Source organism: Nerophis ophidion, linkage group LG12 (genome assembly GCF_033978795.1).
Source record: "Nerophis ophidion isolate RoL-2023_Sa linkage group LG12, RoL_Noph_v1.0, whole genome shotgun sequence".
In the NCBI taxonomy this organism is placed as follows: Eukaryota; Metazoa; Chordata; class Actinopteri; order Syngnathiformes; family Syngnathidae; genus Nerophis; species Nerophis ophidion.
The window spans coordinates 52,042,605-52,055,487 of record NC_084622.1 but is presented as its reverse complement, the minus strand read 5'-3'; the positions used below and the strand labels follow the sequence as shown (position 1 = coordinate 52,055,487).

The following is a 12,883-nucleotide window of genomic DNA, read 5'->3' as shown; positions in this document are numbered from 1 at the left end:
ACCAATGTGCAAGTTTTACACACTTCCCGCAGCACTCCAAGGGCCTGGTTTACTAAAGGTCTGCATGTATTAAAACTTGATAGTAGGGTTGTACAGTATACCGGTACTAGTGTAGTATCGCGGTACTAATTAATCAAAAACGGTACTATACCCTGTTTGAAAAGTACTGTCCATCCAGCCATCTTCTTTTTCTGCTTATCTGCTGCAGGGACAGCAGCCTAAGCAAATTCTCAGAGCAGTAAGTAGCTTCGAGTCCGACTGAATACTTTATATTCCTCTGTGAATGTGTTTAAATGAGTCCGTCTACTTCTTGTAGCGTCACTTTTTGAAATAAAGTTTGTAAAATAATAATAAATGGCATTAAACAGCACATAGTTTAAACACTACAGCTGAGTAAAAACACAGCTAGGTAGTTCCACTGATCAGTGGAGGTGGGGGAAATAATCGATTTTTAGATACATCGCAAATCGGACATGGACAATCATAAAATCTATTAGTAATGTCCATCCATCAATCTATTTTCTTCCGCTTATCCGAGGTCGGGTCACGGGGGCAGCAGCCTAAGCAGGGAAACCCAGACTTCCCTCTCCTCAGCCACTTCGTCTAGCTCTTCCCGGGGGATCCCAAAGTGTTCCCAGGCCAGCCGGAAGAGATGGTCTTCCAATCATGTCCTGGGTCTTTCCCGTGGCCTCCTACCGGTCGGATGTGCCCTAAATACCTCCTTAGGGAGGCGTTCGGGTGGCATCCTGACCAGATGCCCGAACCACATCATCTGGCTCCTCTCCATGTGGAGGAGCAGTGGCTTTACTTTGAGTTCCTCCCGGATGACAGAGCTTCTCACCCTATCTCTAAGGGAGAGACCCGCCACTCGACGGAGGAAACTCATTTGGGCCGCTTGTACCCGTGATCTTATCCTTTCGGTCATAACTCAAAGCTCATGACCATAGGTGAGGATGGGAACGTAGATCGATCAGTAAATTGAGAGCTTTGTCTTCCGGCTCAGCTCCTTCTTCACCACAACGGATCGATACAGCGTCCGCATTACAGAAGACGCCGCACCGATCCACCTGTCTATCTCACGATCCACTCTTCCCTCACTCGTGAACAAGACTCCCAGGTACTTGAACTCCTCCACTTGGGGCAGGGTCTCCTCCCCAACCCGGAGATGGCACTCCACCCTTTTCCGGGCGACAACCATGGACTCAGACTTGGAGGTGCTGAAAAGTACCGGTTCGCAATATTTTTTCCAGGCATGACGGCGCGTCGTCACGTCGTGACATTGCTGGTTTTACGAGCAGAGGAGCATGTTCGGCAGCGCACATTCACAGAGTACTTACAAGCAGACACAGTGTGTAGACAGAAAAGGGAGAACAGACGCATTTTGGCTTAAAAACCAAATATAAAGGTGAAGTTGTAACACTGAAACGCCCTCGAAAAGAGGTACTTTAAGACATGGCGAGCTACCTAGTGGCTAATATCCATTTGCAGTCGGTAGTGTTTTAGCTACTTCTAAATCACTAATCCTCACCTCCACGGCGACAAATAAATTGAGTTTTTAACAAGTATCATCCCTGCAGGACGAGGAATAGCTAAACATGCTTCACTACACACCATAGGATACAATAGCTCACAATGTAAACAAATGCCATTGGTGGATCTACACTTGACATCCACTGTAATGATATCAAGTACAAGAGCACATCCAGTAGGTACTACTATATTGATTACATCAATATTTTTTATTGTCACAAGTGGAGGAGTTCAAGTACCTAGGAGTCTTGTTCACGAGTGAGGGAAGAGTGGATGGTGAGATCGACAGGCGGATCGTTGCGGCGTCTTCAGTAATGCGGACGTTGTACCGATCCGTTGTGGGGAAGAAGGAGCTGAGCCGGAAGGCAAAGCTCTCAATTTACCGATCGATCTACGTTCCCATCCTCACCTATGGTCATGAGCTTTGGGTCATGACCGAAAGGATAAGATCACGGGTACAAGCGGCCGAAATGAGTTTCCTCCGCCGGGTGGCGGGGCTCTCCCTTAGAGATAGGGTGAGAAGGATGCCACCCGAACGCTTCCCTAGGGAGGTGTTTAGGGCACGTCCAGTCGGCAGGAGGCCACGGGGAAGACCCAGGACACGTTGGGAAGACTATGTCTCCCGGCTGGCCTGGGAACGCCTCGGGATCCCCCGGGAAGAGCTAGACGAAGTGGCTGGTGAGAGGGAAGTCTGGGCTTCCCTGCTTAGGCTGCTGCCCCCGCGACCCGACCTCAGATAAGCGGAAGATGATGGATGGATGGATGGATGGAATTTTTTTCCAAAATTCATATAATATTCATAAACTCAGAAAATACGTCCTTGGAGACATGAGGACTTTGAATATGACCGATGTATAATCCTGTAACTATTTGGTATCGGATCGATACCTAAATGTGTGGTATCATCCAAAACTAATGTCAAGTCTCAAACAACAGAAGCATGTGGAGGAGCAGCGGCTTTACTTTGATTATTACATTTTAACAAAAGTGTAGATAGAACATGTTATACAGAAAAAAATGCAGATATTAACAGCAAATAAATGAGTGGATTAATAATTAATTTTTACAGCTTGTCCTTAATAATTTTAACAAAATAATGGGTGTATAAATGACACAATATGTTACTGCATACGTCGGCAGCTAAATTAGGAACCTTTGTTTGTTTACTTACTACTAAAAGACGAGTTGTCTAGTATGTTCACTATTTTATTTAAGGACTTAACTGCAATAATAAACATTTGTTTAATGTACCCTAACATTTTTGTGTTAAAAAATGACAATGATGACACTTTTCTGTGGTCCCCTTTATTTAAAAAAAATATCAAAAAGTATCGAAATATATTCTGGTAACGGTAAAAATTAGCACACGCAAAGCTGATCTACTAAACATGTGCAAAGTGGATTGCGTCTGGGCGGACAAAACACAAAACAGGAAGTAGGAACAAAATAAGAGCGCACAACAGGATCAAAACACAGGAAAAAAAACACCAAACTAAGTTTGACTTGACTTAAGAGGTTCTGACAAATATATTTCTATTTTAGTAACATTCTTATTACTGTATATACTTATATATTTTTTAGGAATTATTCTATTACTGCCATTCTGTTCATTTGAGTATAATATTCAGGATATTATGCATAAAAGCCCTCGGAAAAAACATTTACCTCTGATACCTTTCTGTGTCTCACTAATTTGTGGGATCATCCAAAACTAATGTAAAGTATCAAAGAAAAGAAGAATAATTGATTATTACATTTTAACAGAAGCGTAGATAGAACATGTTAAAACAGAAAACAGCGCGACACCTACCCTTTACATCAGTATTTCTAACCATATTATTATTGGTTTATTAGGTACTATATTTTATTGTATAATCCTGTAACTAGTTGGTATCGGATCCATACCTAAATGTGTGGTATCATCCAAAACTAATGTCAAGTATCAAAGAAGAGAAGAATAAGTGATTATTACATTTTAACAGAAGTGTAGATAGAACATGTTAAACCACAAAAAGGGCAGATATTAACAGTAAATAAACGAGTGGATTAATAATAATTTTTTATAGCTTGTTCTTCATATTGTTGACAAAATAATAGGTGTATAAATGACAATATGTTACTGCAGACTAATTAGGAGCCTTTGTTTGTTTACTTACTACTAAAGGACAAGTTGTCTTGTATGTGGACTATTTTAATTACAGGACAAAATAGCAATAATAAACACATGTTTCATGTTTTTATGTTTTACCGGAAGACTTTTTGTTAAAATAAAGCCAATAATGCCATTTTTCTGTGGTCCCCTTTATGTAGGAAAACATCAAAAAGTATCGAAATACATTTTGGTAACGTTACCGGTACCAAAATATTGGTATCGAGACAACTCTACTTGATAGCACACGCAGAGCTGATCTACTAAACATGTGCAAAGTGGATTGCGTCTGGGATGACAAAACAGGAAGTAGGAACAAAATAAGAGCGCAGAAAAACACCACACCAAGTTTGACTTGATTTAAGAGGTTCTGACAAATATATTTTTATTTTAGTAATGTGGAATCTGAACGGACGATGTGGTTGTGGGTTGTGCAGCCCTTTGAGACACTTGTGATTTAGGGCTATTAAATAAATATTGATTATGTTTTTATCATCATTTATTCTAATAATTTTTTATGAATGATTATATTACTGCCATTCTGTTCAATTGAGTATAATATTCAGGATATTATGCATGAAAGCCCTCGGAAAAGAGTTTTACCTCTGATACCCTCCTGTGTCCCACTAATGAGGTGGAGTGTTGTCCTGGGACTAGGAAGGCCCCTATCAAGCAGTTGAGGGTCAGGCTCTGTGTTAGTTAATAACCGATGGATGAGTGCTTAGAGAACTCCCTTCCTGACACATCAATACTAATTAGAGTCCTGGTTAAGAGGCGTTCATTTAGTCGGTCTACTGAGCCCCCGGCCGTCATCATTAAAAACACCAGTTCCTGGCCCCCGCCAGTCCAAAGTGGCCAACACCGACAGACACATACTTTTTACGAGGCACATCAAAAGGCTTCTCTCATGAATAAAAACCTCATTGGAAAAGTCCAGACATCCTCCAAGAATGGTGTTTTATCAAGCCTTGGACTTCACGTTGTGCCCCGCCAGAGAGACACATGTCAGTAAAGCTCAATTCACCATCTGCTGTGTTTTACACGCCGCGTGTAAGGTTTCTCCAAATGGGACATTTTTCTGTAATGTACACCTATCAGCCACCGCTCAGAACAACATCTAAAAAGTCTAAAATGTTATTTGACATATTGAGGCTGGTCTTGATTACGGAGCTAAAGTAGTTTGAATTATTTTCATGGTTTGATCCTCTCTGGCTACCCGAGCACAACAACAACAACAACAACAACAACAAAAGTGCTGGTGCTTATTCTTTTGCACTTTAGAAATTTTTGGACATAAAGACAAAACTTTTTCAAAACAATCCCAGTTCACATGGACCTGCAAACTTTATAACAAGTCAGGAGATGGCGATACCTTAAAACTCATCTGTATACTCTAGCCTTTAAATAGACCTCCTTTTTAGACCAGTTGATCTGCCGCTTCTTTTCTTTCACCTATGTCCTCTCCTCCCTTGTGGAGGGGGTCCGGTCCGATGACCATGGATGGTACTGGCTGTCCAGAGTCGAGACCCAGGATGGACCGCTCGTCGGGACCCAGGATGGACCGCTCGCCTGTGTATCGGTTGGGGACATCTCTACGCTGCTGATCCGCCTCCGCTTGAGATGGTTTCCTGTGGACGGGACTCTCGCTGCTGTCTTGGATCCGCTTTGAACTGAACTCTCGCGGCTGTGTTGGAGCCACTATGGATTGAACTTTCACAGTATCATGTTAGACCCGCTCGACATCCATTGCTTTCGGTCCCCTAGAGGGGGGGGGTTGCCCACATCTGAGGTCCTCTCCAAGGTTTCTCATAGTCAGCATTGTCACTAGCGTCCCACTGGATGTGAATTCTCCCTGCCCACTGGGTGTGAGTTTTCCTTGCCCTTTTGTGGGTTCTTCCGAGGATGTTGTAGTCGTAATGATTTGTGCTGTCCTTTGAGACATTTGTGATTTGGGGCTATATAAATATTGATTGATTGATTGATTGATGATCAAGTGACACTAATCTGCATCAGTGTGTCTGCTTGCCAACTGCTTGTCCTCCAAGAAAATCATCTAAGGACGGGTACCTTTCCCGGTACCTGGAAATCGATACCGGTACTCGACTGTACCAATTTTCGATACTTTTGTTCGTTAATAATTGTTAAATGTTTAGAAATAATAAAGTATATACAGTACAGACCTAAAGTTTGGACACACCTCATTATATGTACTTAACAAAAAAGGTAAAATAACTGAAAACCTGTTTTGTATTCTAGTTTCTTCAAAATTGTCATGATCGGTGGTCTGTATTATGTTTTTTATTTTCAATCTAAGACTCCTACGGTTCCTGTTTTTTGTGCACCCTTGTTTGTTTTAGTTACCATGGTTACTTATTTCTACCTGCTTATGATTAGTGTTCACCCGCTCACCTGCTGCCTGAGCACTAATCAGAGACATTATTTAAACCTGCCTTGCCCTCCAGTGAGTGCTGGAGTATTGTTTGCTGTTTGCTGTTGACTGCGTTTTTTTGGAAGCTGAGAGCTATTCCCTGGATCCCAAATCCTGTCCCTGATTGCTGTTTGCTGGTTTGTGGGTTTTTTGCCTTATTTTTTGAACATTAAAACCATGTTTTCATTTTCAAAGCCTGTCATCTCTGCATCTTGGGGTTCATTACCTACACAACGTGACAGAAATAGCCACCCTTTGCTTTCCTGCTTTGCACACTCTTGGCATTCTCTCCATGAGCTTCAAGCACACCTGTGAAGTGAAAACCATTTCAGGTGACTACCTCTTGAAGCTCATCCAGAGAATGCCAAGAGTGTGCAAAACAGTACTCAGAGCAAAGGGTGGTTATTTTGAAAAAAATAGAATATAAAACATGTTTTCAGTTATTTCACCTTTTTTGTTAAGTACATAACACCACGTGTGTTTATTCGTAGTTTTGATGCCTTCAGTGACAATCTACAATGTAAATAGTCATGAAAAGAAAGAAAATGCATTGAATGAAAAGGTGTGTCCAAACTTTTGGTCTGTACTGTATATACAGTATATATCAGTGTTTCCTCCAGAAAGTTTGTTAGTTAAGGTGGGGAGGGGGGGACGTCGCTTGGGACAGAAAGAGGGAGTTGTGTTTTCCACGTTCCGTATGCTGGATGGCAATATACAATATATATCTCGATATTTTGTCATTGGTTTGACTTAGTGAAAATTGACTTACTAAAAAAAAAATAAGCGTTTGCAAAAAGCATTTTAAAAAAAAAAGAGATAAAAGTGGGGCCACATGCTGACATATGCTCAACTCGTCATGCTTGATTTTTTTTTTCATGTTTAATTTATTACAGCATTATATAAATGTTATATTTTTATCAACATGTGATAGCAGGGACCCTGCCATTCAAAGCTTTTCTGTCCGTAAAACACACGCACGCACGCACGCACGCACACACACACACACACACACACACACACACACACACCGCAAAAGGAGCTAATGTTACGCTAAAAGCTAATTAGCCTTCACCAGTTTAAGTTTCTAGGCTGCTACATTACTAATGATTAATGTAACTCTAGCTGAAAAAATAGTACAAAAGCAATAGGAGAGACTATTCATTCCTGAACACCATGGAGTTCATGTAGGTTTTATGATGCACTTACATTACAATATCAACTATAAGAGACAGAAACTCTTCATTTACCATAATGTCCTATTTGCTGCTTCAACACAGAAAAAGGTCAAGTGAAATAACTTAGTCGTTAACTGCTCAGACAAACAGGGCTTTGCTGTCCCTAGCACATACGCACACACACGCAGGAACGCATGCGCACACGCACAGTGAGCTAACGTTAAGCTAAAAGCTAATTAGCCTTCACCTCAAGGACTGCGAGCGAGCTGAGCTGCCGCTTATATTTCTCGAAAATCAACGGGCACATAGTGATGTTAATAGTAGTTGACTGGGAAGTCCATCCATCCATCCATTTTCTACCGCTTTTTCCCTTTCGGGGTTGCGGGGGGCGCTGGCGCCTATCTCAGCTACAATCGGGCGGAAGGCAGTGTACACCCTGGACAAGTCGCCATCTCATCACAGGGCCAACACAGATAGACAGACAACATTCACACTCACATTCACACACTAGGGCCAATTTAGTGTTGCCAATCAACCTATCCCCAGGTGCATGACTGGGAAGTGTTTATTATAATTTGGGGAGAGTCCGCTGCATTATGATCACCCGCTAAACATCTTTCTGCTAACCCGCACCGTCTCTCCTCTCTGTCTGCCTGAGCACTGACTACATGCGCTCTGAATACGCACTGCTGATTGGCTGTTACCGCACTGCGTGTAACCACTTAGATCATGGGTGTCAAACTATGGCCCGCGGGCCAAATCTGTAACACCGCATTCACCGCTAATACTCATACTTGCCAACCCTCCTAATTTTCCCAGTAGACTCCCGAATATCAGTGGCCCTCCCGAAAATCTCCCGGGGCAACCATTCTCCCGAATTTCTACCGATTTCCACCTGGACAACTATATTGGAGGCGTGCATTTAAGGCACTGCCTTTAGCATTCTCTGCAACCTGTTGACACGTCCGCTTTTCCGCCATACTAACAGCGTGTCACATAATATTTGTGGCTTTTACACACACACACACATGCACAAGTGAATGCAAGGCATACTTGGTCAACAGTCATACAGGTCACACTGAGGGTGGCCGTATAAACAACTTTAGCACTGTTACAAATATGTGCCACACTGTGAACCCACACCAAACAGGAATGACAAACACATTTCGGGTGAACATCCGGACCGTGACACAACAGAACAAATACCCAGAACCCCTTGCAGCACAACTCTTCCAGGAAACTTCCAGCAAACTGACCAATAATTAACGTTTTATTCATGCATTTTCTCTTGCTACTCCAAAGCTTGAAAGTTTGGTTCATTCATTATTGTTATTTTATTTTGAAATGTATTATTAGCCTGTGGAAAAAATTAGATATTTACCTCCGAAGATTGCAAATAGAAAAAAAGGCATAACATTTTTATTTAAATTTTATTTGATATGCCATTGATATTTTTTAAATTATTATTATCATTATTATTTGAAACTGGATTTTGCATGTCACTAAAGTTATATAAGCCTTGCTTGTTCAATATTTAATGCAAAACTTGTTTGGGTCCCTATTAAAAGGTTAATTTGTTCAACCTTGGCCCACGGCTTTGTTCCGTTTAAAATTTTGGCCCACTCTGTATTTGAGTTTGACACCCCTGACTTAGATGGTTCCGTAGGCGAGACAATGCTGAGCGCTGCAGAGACCGACTGACAGAGGCAGAGGTAAGCAGAGCAGCTTGTTAAGACTTCAGGCGGTGGCTCTTTGTTGTTGCAACGGCCGCCTTAACAACAAAACGCTGCGGGAAACCCTGGGTGCATAAAGTATATACATATATATATATATATCCATGTTCTTAGCACTAACAATAACAATGTTGCGAATATTTGGTCAATATACATGTCACAGCATGTAAATGTAGCTTTGTTGGCAGTTTTGGGGTGTTTTTGTGCTTTATGGGTTGAATAGATGACTGATACATCTACATTTTCAGCTATCTAGGATGAGCTATATTTTACAATTCAGATTTTTACAAAAAAGAGAAAATGGGTGTTCTTGTCTCACATACAGTAGGGGCACATTTCCTCAAAGCACTATTGCTATTATTTTTATTTTTCTAGAGATGACTTACTTTATGCTCATGATTTTCCCAAATGGCCTTACAGTAAATAGTACTTTGCATACCTACAAATCAAACGAAGGTAATTTTGTCGACTGGAATCTGTAGACATTCACTTTTCTAAAAAGAGTTGATGGCAAAAGGATAATTCTAATGATGACCGCAGTTAGTTTAGCATTAAGAGGAGAAATCAGCGTTACTTACAAAGAAGATGAGGTTGAAGAGGAACAGAAAATACTTGGTGACGGTTATGCATCCTTTCGACATGGTGGCGATTCTGAAAATAAATCACAGTGCAGTGGTTAAAACGTTACCTTGGATTTGCCAGAGTGATGATAAAACATAAAAACCCAGATGGAGAAGAGACACAGTTAGCCTTGAAAAGGTCATACCACAGAAGAGGGACTAAAAAAAAACTGCACAGTTAGATTACTGATCAAACAGAGTAAAAACTTAAGAGAAAGTGTCATTGTTAAGAGACATTTCTACTAAACTTTATAAAACAAATTGCCTGTAGTGTGATACCATACATATGATTATAATTCTGACTGGTTTTGAGGCAGGGTTGTCAGAGTTAAAGGCCCCGTTTACACTAAACCGGCTAAGGTTAGCCAGGGTAAATCACACCTAACCTTATCAGTCCACACACAACAATGGCACCATTTGAGACCCCCGCCCCTCTGTCCGCTGGCGCAACGAGTTAGAATATTTTATTCAAACCCGTAATTATAATCCAATGCACTGTCTAGAGCTCGGCATATCAGTAGTGGCAGCAGATTGCTAATTGCTTTGTAGATGTAGGGAACATGGTTTGTCGTGATCACAATATGCGGGAGGCAGGGTGCAGGCAATGCTGAAACAAAAATAAACAAAGGGCAAGTGCCGTTAAGAATAGGCATTGAAGCTTAGGGATGGCTATGCAAAACAAAACTAAAACGGAAGTAAACAAAAGGAGAATGCTGGATGACAGCAAAGACTTACAGCGTGTGGAGCAGCAGACGGCGTCCACAAAGTACATCCATACATGACATGACAATTAACAACAAAATAGCAGCACAAGACGAGAACTTCAACCCCACACACAGGAAAACACCAAAAACCTCAAAATAAGTCACGGCATGATGTGACAGGTGGTGGCAGTACGCCTACTTTGAGAAAAGAGCTATAGTGATGCATGCTTGGTTATGGTTTGAATTCATATCCAACAATTGCGAGAACAACTTTTTCTTGTCAATATCGGCTGCTGAGTTTAATTTTTTATGTTTTCTGCTTGTGGTGTGCCTCAGAATTTTTTCAATGAAAAAAAAAATGTGCCTTGGCTCAAAAAAGGTTGAAAAACACTGGGTGTAGATATGGCCTAAGCCTTTGATTGACCGATTGATTGAGACTTATCAGTAGATTGCACAGTACAGTACATATTCCGTACAATTGACCACTAAATGGTAACACCCCAATAAGTTTGTCAACTTGTTTAAATCGGGGTCCACGTTAATCAATTCATGGTACAAATATATACGAATCGGACGTGTAACACGTTAGTCGTGATGTTAGCCCGTTCGGGGCTAATTGTGCTACCGTAACTGTACACTCCCCGGTGAGCCCTCCCTCCGGCTCTGTTATTTGGCTCCAAAATGGCTCTTTCAACGTTCTGGGTTGCCTACCCCGGCGTTACTGGAAAAGCGGCAAATGAGTGAAAGCGACAGAGACTTTGCCATGGTGACGAGAATTTTCTTACGTGCCTGGCTGCAGTCACACCGCGACACCTGTCCGTCAGTAAAAACAGTCCCCGATAACCTGGACCAATTAAAACAGTTACTTGTTTTTTTATTGTTTCATTTGCATTGCCTCACATTACTTAATTCTCTTTTTTTTAATTTAGATTTTATTTTGTGTTGAAAATAAAAAGAAAGACATTTAAAAATATATTTTTTAAGAAATCTTTTCTTACGACCCAGCCTCACCCGGACTCCGGGTAGAAATCGGGAGAAATTCGCGAGAATGGTTGCCCCGGGAGATTTTCGGGAGGGGCACTAAAATTCGGGAGTCTCCCGGGAAAATCGAGGGGGTTGGCAAGTATGGTTTGGGGGGATTAGGTTAGGTTGCTATCAGCATATTTCTGTCATCAACAATTTTATCATCTGAGGAATGGACATTGTAAGAGTGTAGGTCTCACTTGGTAGGATATGTACAGCGAGCGGTGAACATAGTGAGCTCAGAAATCATAGGAACAAGTACATACATTTGATTATTTACAATCCGGAAGGGAAGATGGGATGTGGTGGGTTGAGGAAGTTAGTGTTATTTTAGTAGGGGTGTAACGGTTCGTGTATTTGTATTGAACCGTTCGGGACAGGGTGTACCGAACGAGTTTCTAAGCTAAAGTTTTAAAAAGCTGCTTTGCTTCTTCTGCCTCTGTCTCAGCACCCAGCATTGTCCCACCCACACAACCATCTGATTGGTTACATAGATAGCGGTTGCAGCCAATCAGCAGTGCGTATTCAGAGCGGTAACAGTCAATCAGTAGTGTGTATTCAGAGCGCATGTAGTCAATGCTTCAGCGTCGAGCAGATAGGTTTTTAGCAGGTGAGCAAAAGGCAGCGTACTCTCCCAAAATGATAATAAACACCTCCCAGTCAACTACTACTAACATCACTATAAGCCCGGTGACCTTCTAGAAACTTAAACTGGTGAAGGCTAATTAGCTTTTAGCGTAACATTAGCTCCTTTTGCGGTGTGTGTGTGTGTGTGTGTGTGTGTGTGTTTTACGGACAGAAAAGCTTTGAATGGCAGGGTCCCTGCTATCAAATGTTGATAAAAATATAACTTTTACATAATAAAAATCAACTACAGGGTTCCCAGATGCTGTGATAAATTAAGCATGATTAAATAAGCTTTGCTTCTTCCTACTCCTTTTCGGACATGATGTGATGTGAAATGATATGAAATTGTCTGATGTATTATGTTGTATGTTGATGTTCGAAATACACTAAGAAAGAAGAAAGAAGAAAGAAGAAGTTGACTTGAAACTTTTTTTAAGTTGCACTTTTTATATGTAGAAGAAAAGTTGTGTCATTTTATTTAATGTGAGCAACAATTTCAGGCAGTTTAATGTGGATTAACGTGGGCAGAATTATTATAATGTTCCCAATGTTAAAAGGATAAAGCCATTGTTTACAAATTTGGTAAATAAATAACCCAAAAATTTATATTTTGTTGTTTTCTTACCGCACCGAAAATTAACCAAACAGTGACCTCTAAATTGAGGTACGTACCGAACCGAAATTTTTGTGTACCGTTACGCCCCTATATTTTAGTGCGGTTTTGAAGGAAAATAGAGATGCACTTTCTTTTTACACCTGTTGGGAGTGCATTCCATATTGATGTGGCATAGAAGGATAATGAGTTAAGACCTTTGTTAGATCGGAATCTGGGTTTAACGTGGTTTGTGGAGCTCCCCCTGGTGGTGTGGTTATGGCGGTCATTTACGTTCTTTA

The 12,883-nt window shown here is 41.2% G+C and overlaps 1 protein-coding gene across 1 annotated transcript in view; it reads right to left on the bottom strand.

The window, feature by feature from the left end:
- Positions 1–12,883, bottom strand: part of LOC133563542 (CD82 antigen-like) — a 91,273-nt gene that overhangs the window by 52,670 nt on the left and 25,720 nt on the right. Inside the window, exon 2 of the mRNA XM_061917711.1 lies at positions 9,594–9,666. Within this exon, the coding sequence (XP_061773695.1) occupies positions 9,594–9,656 (63 nt within the window). The 5' untranslated portion in view covers positions 9,657–9,666. The remainder of the gene's footprint in view (positions 1–9,593; positions 9,667–12,883) is intronic.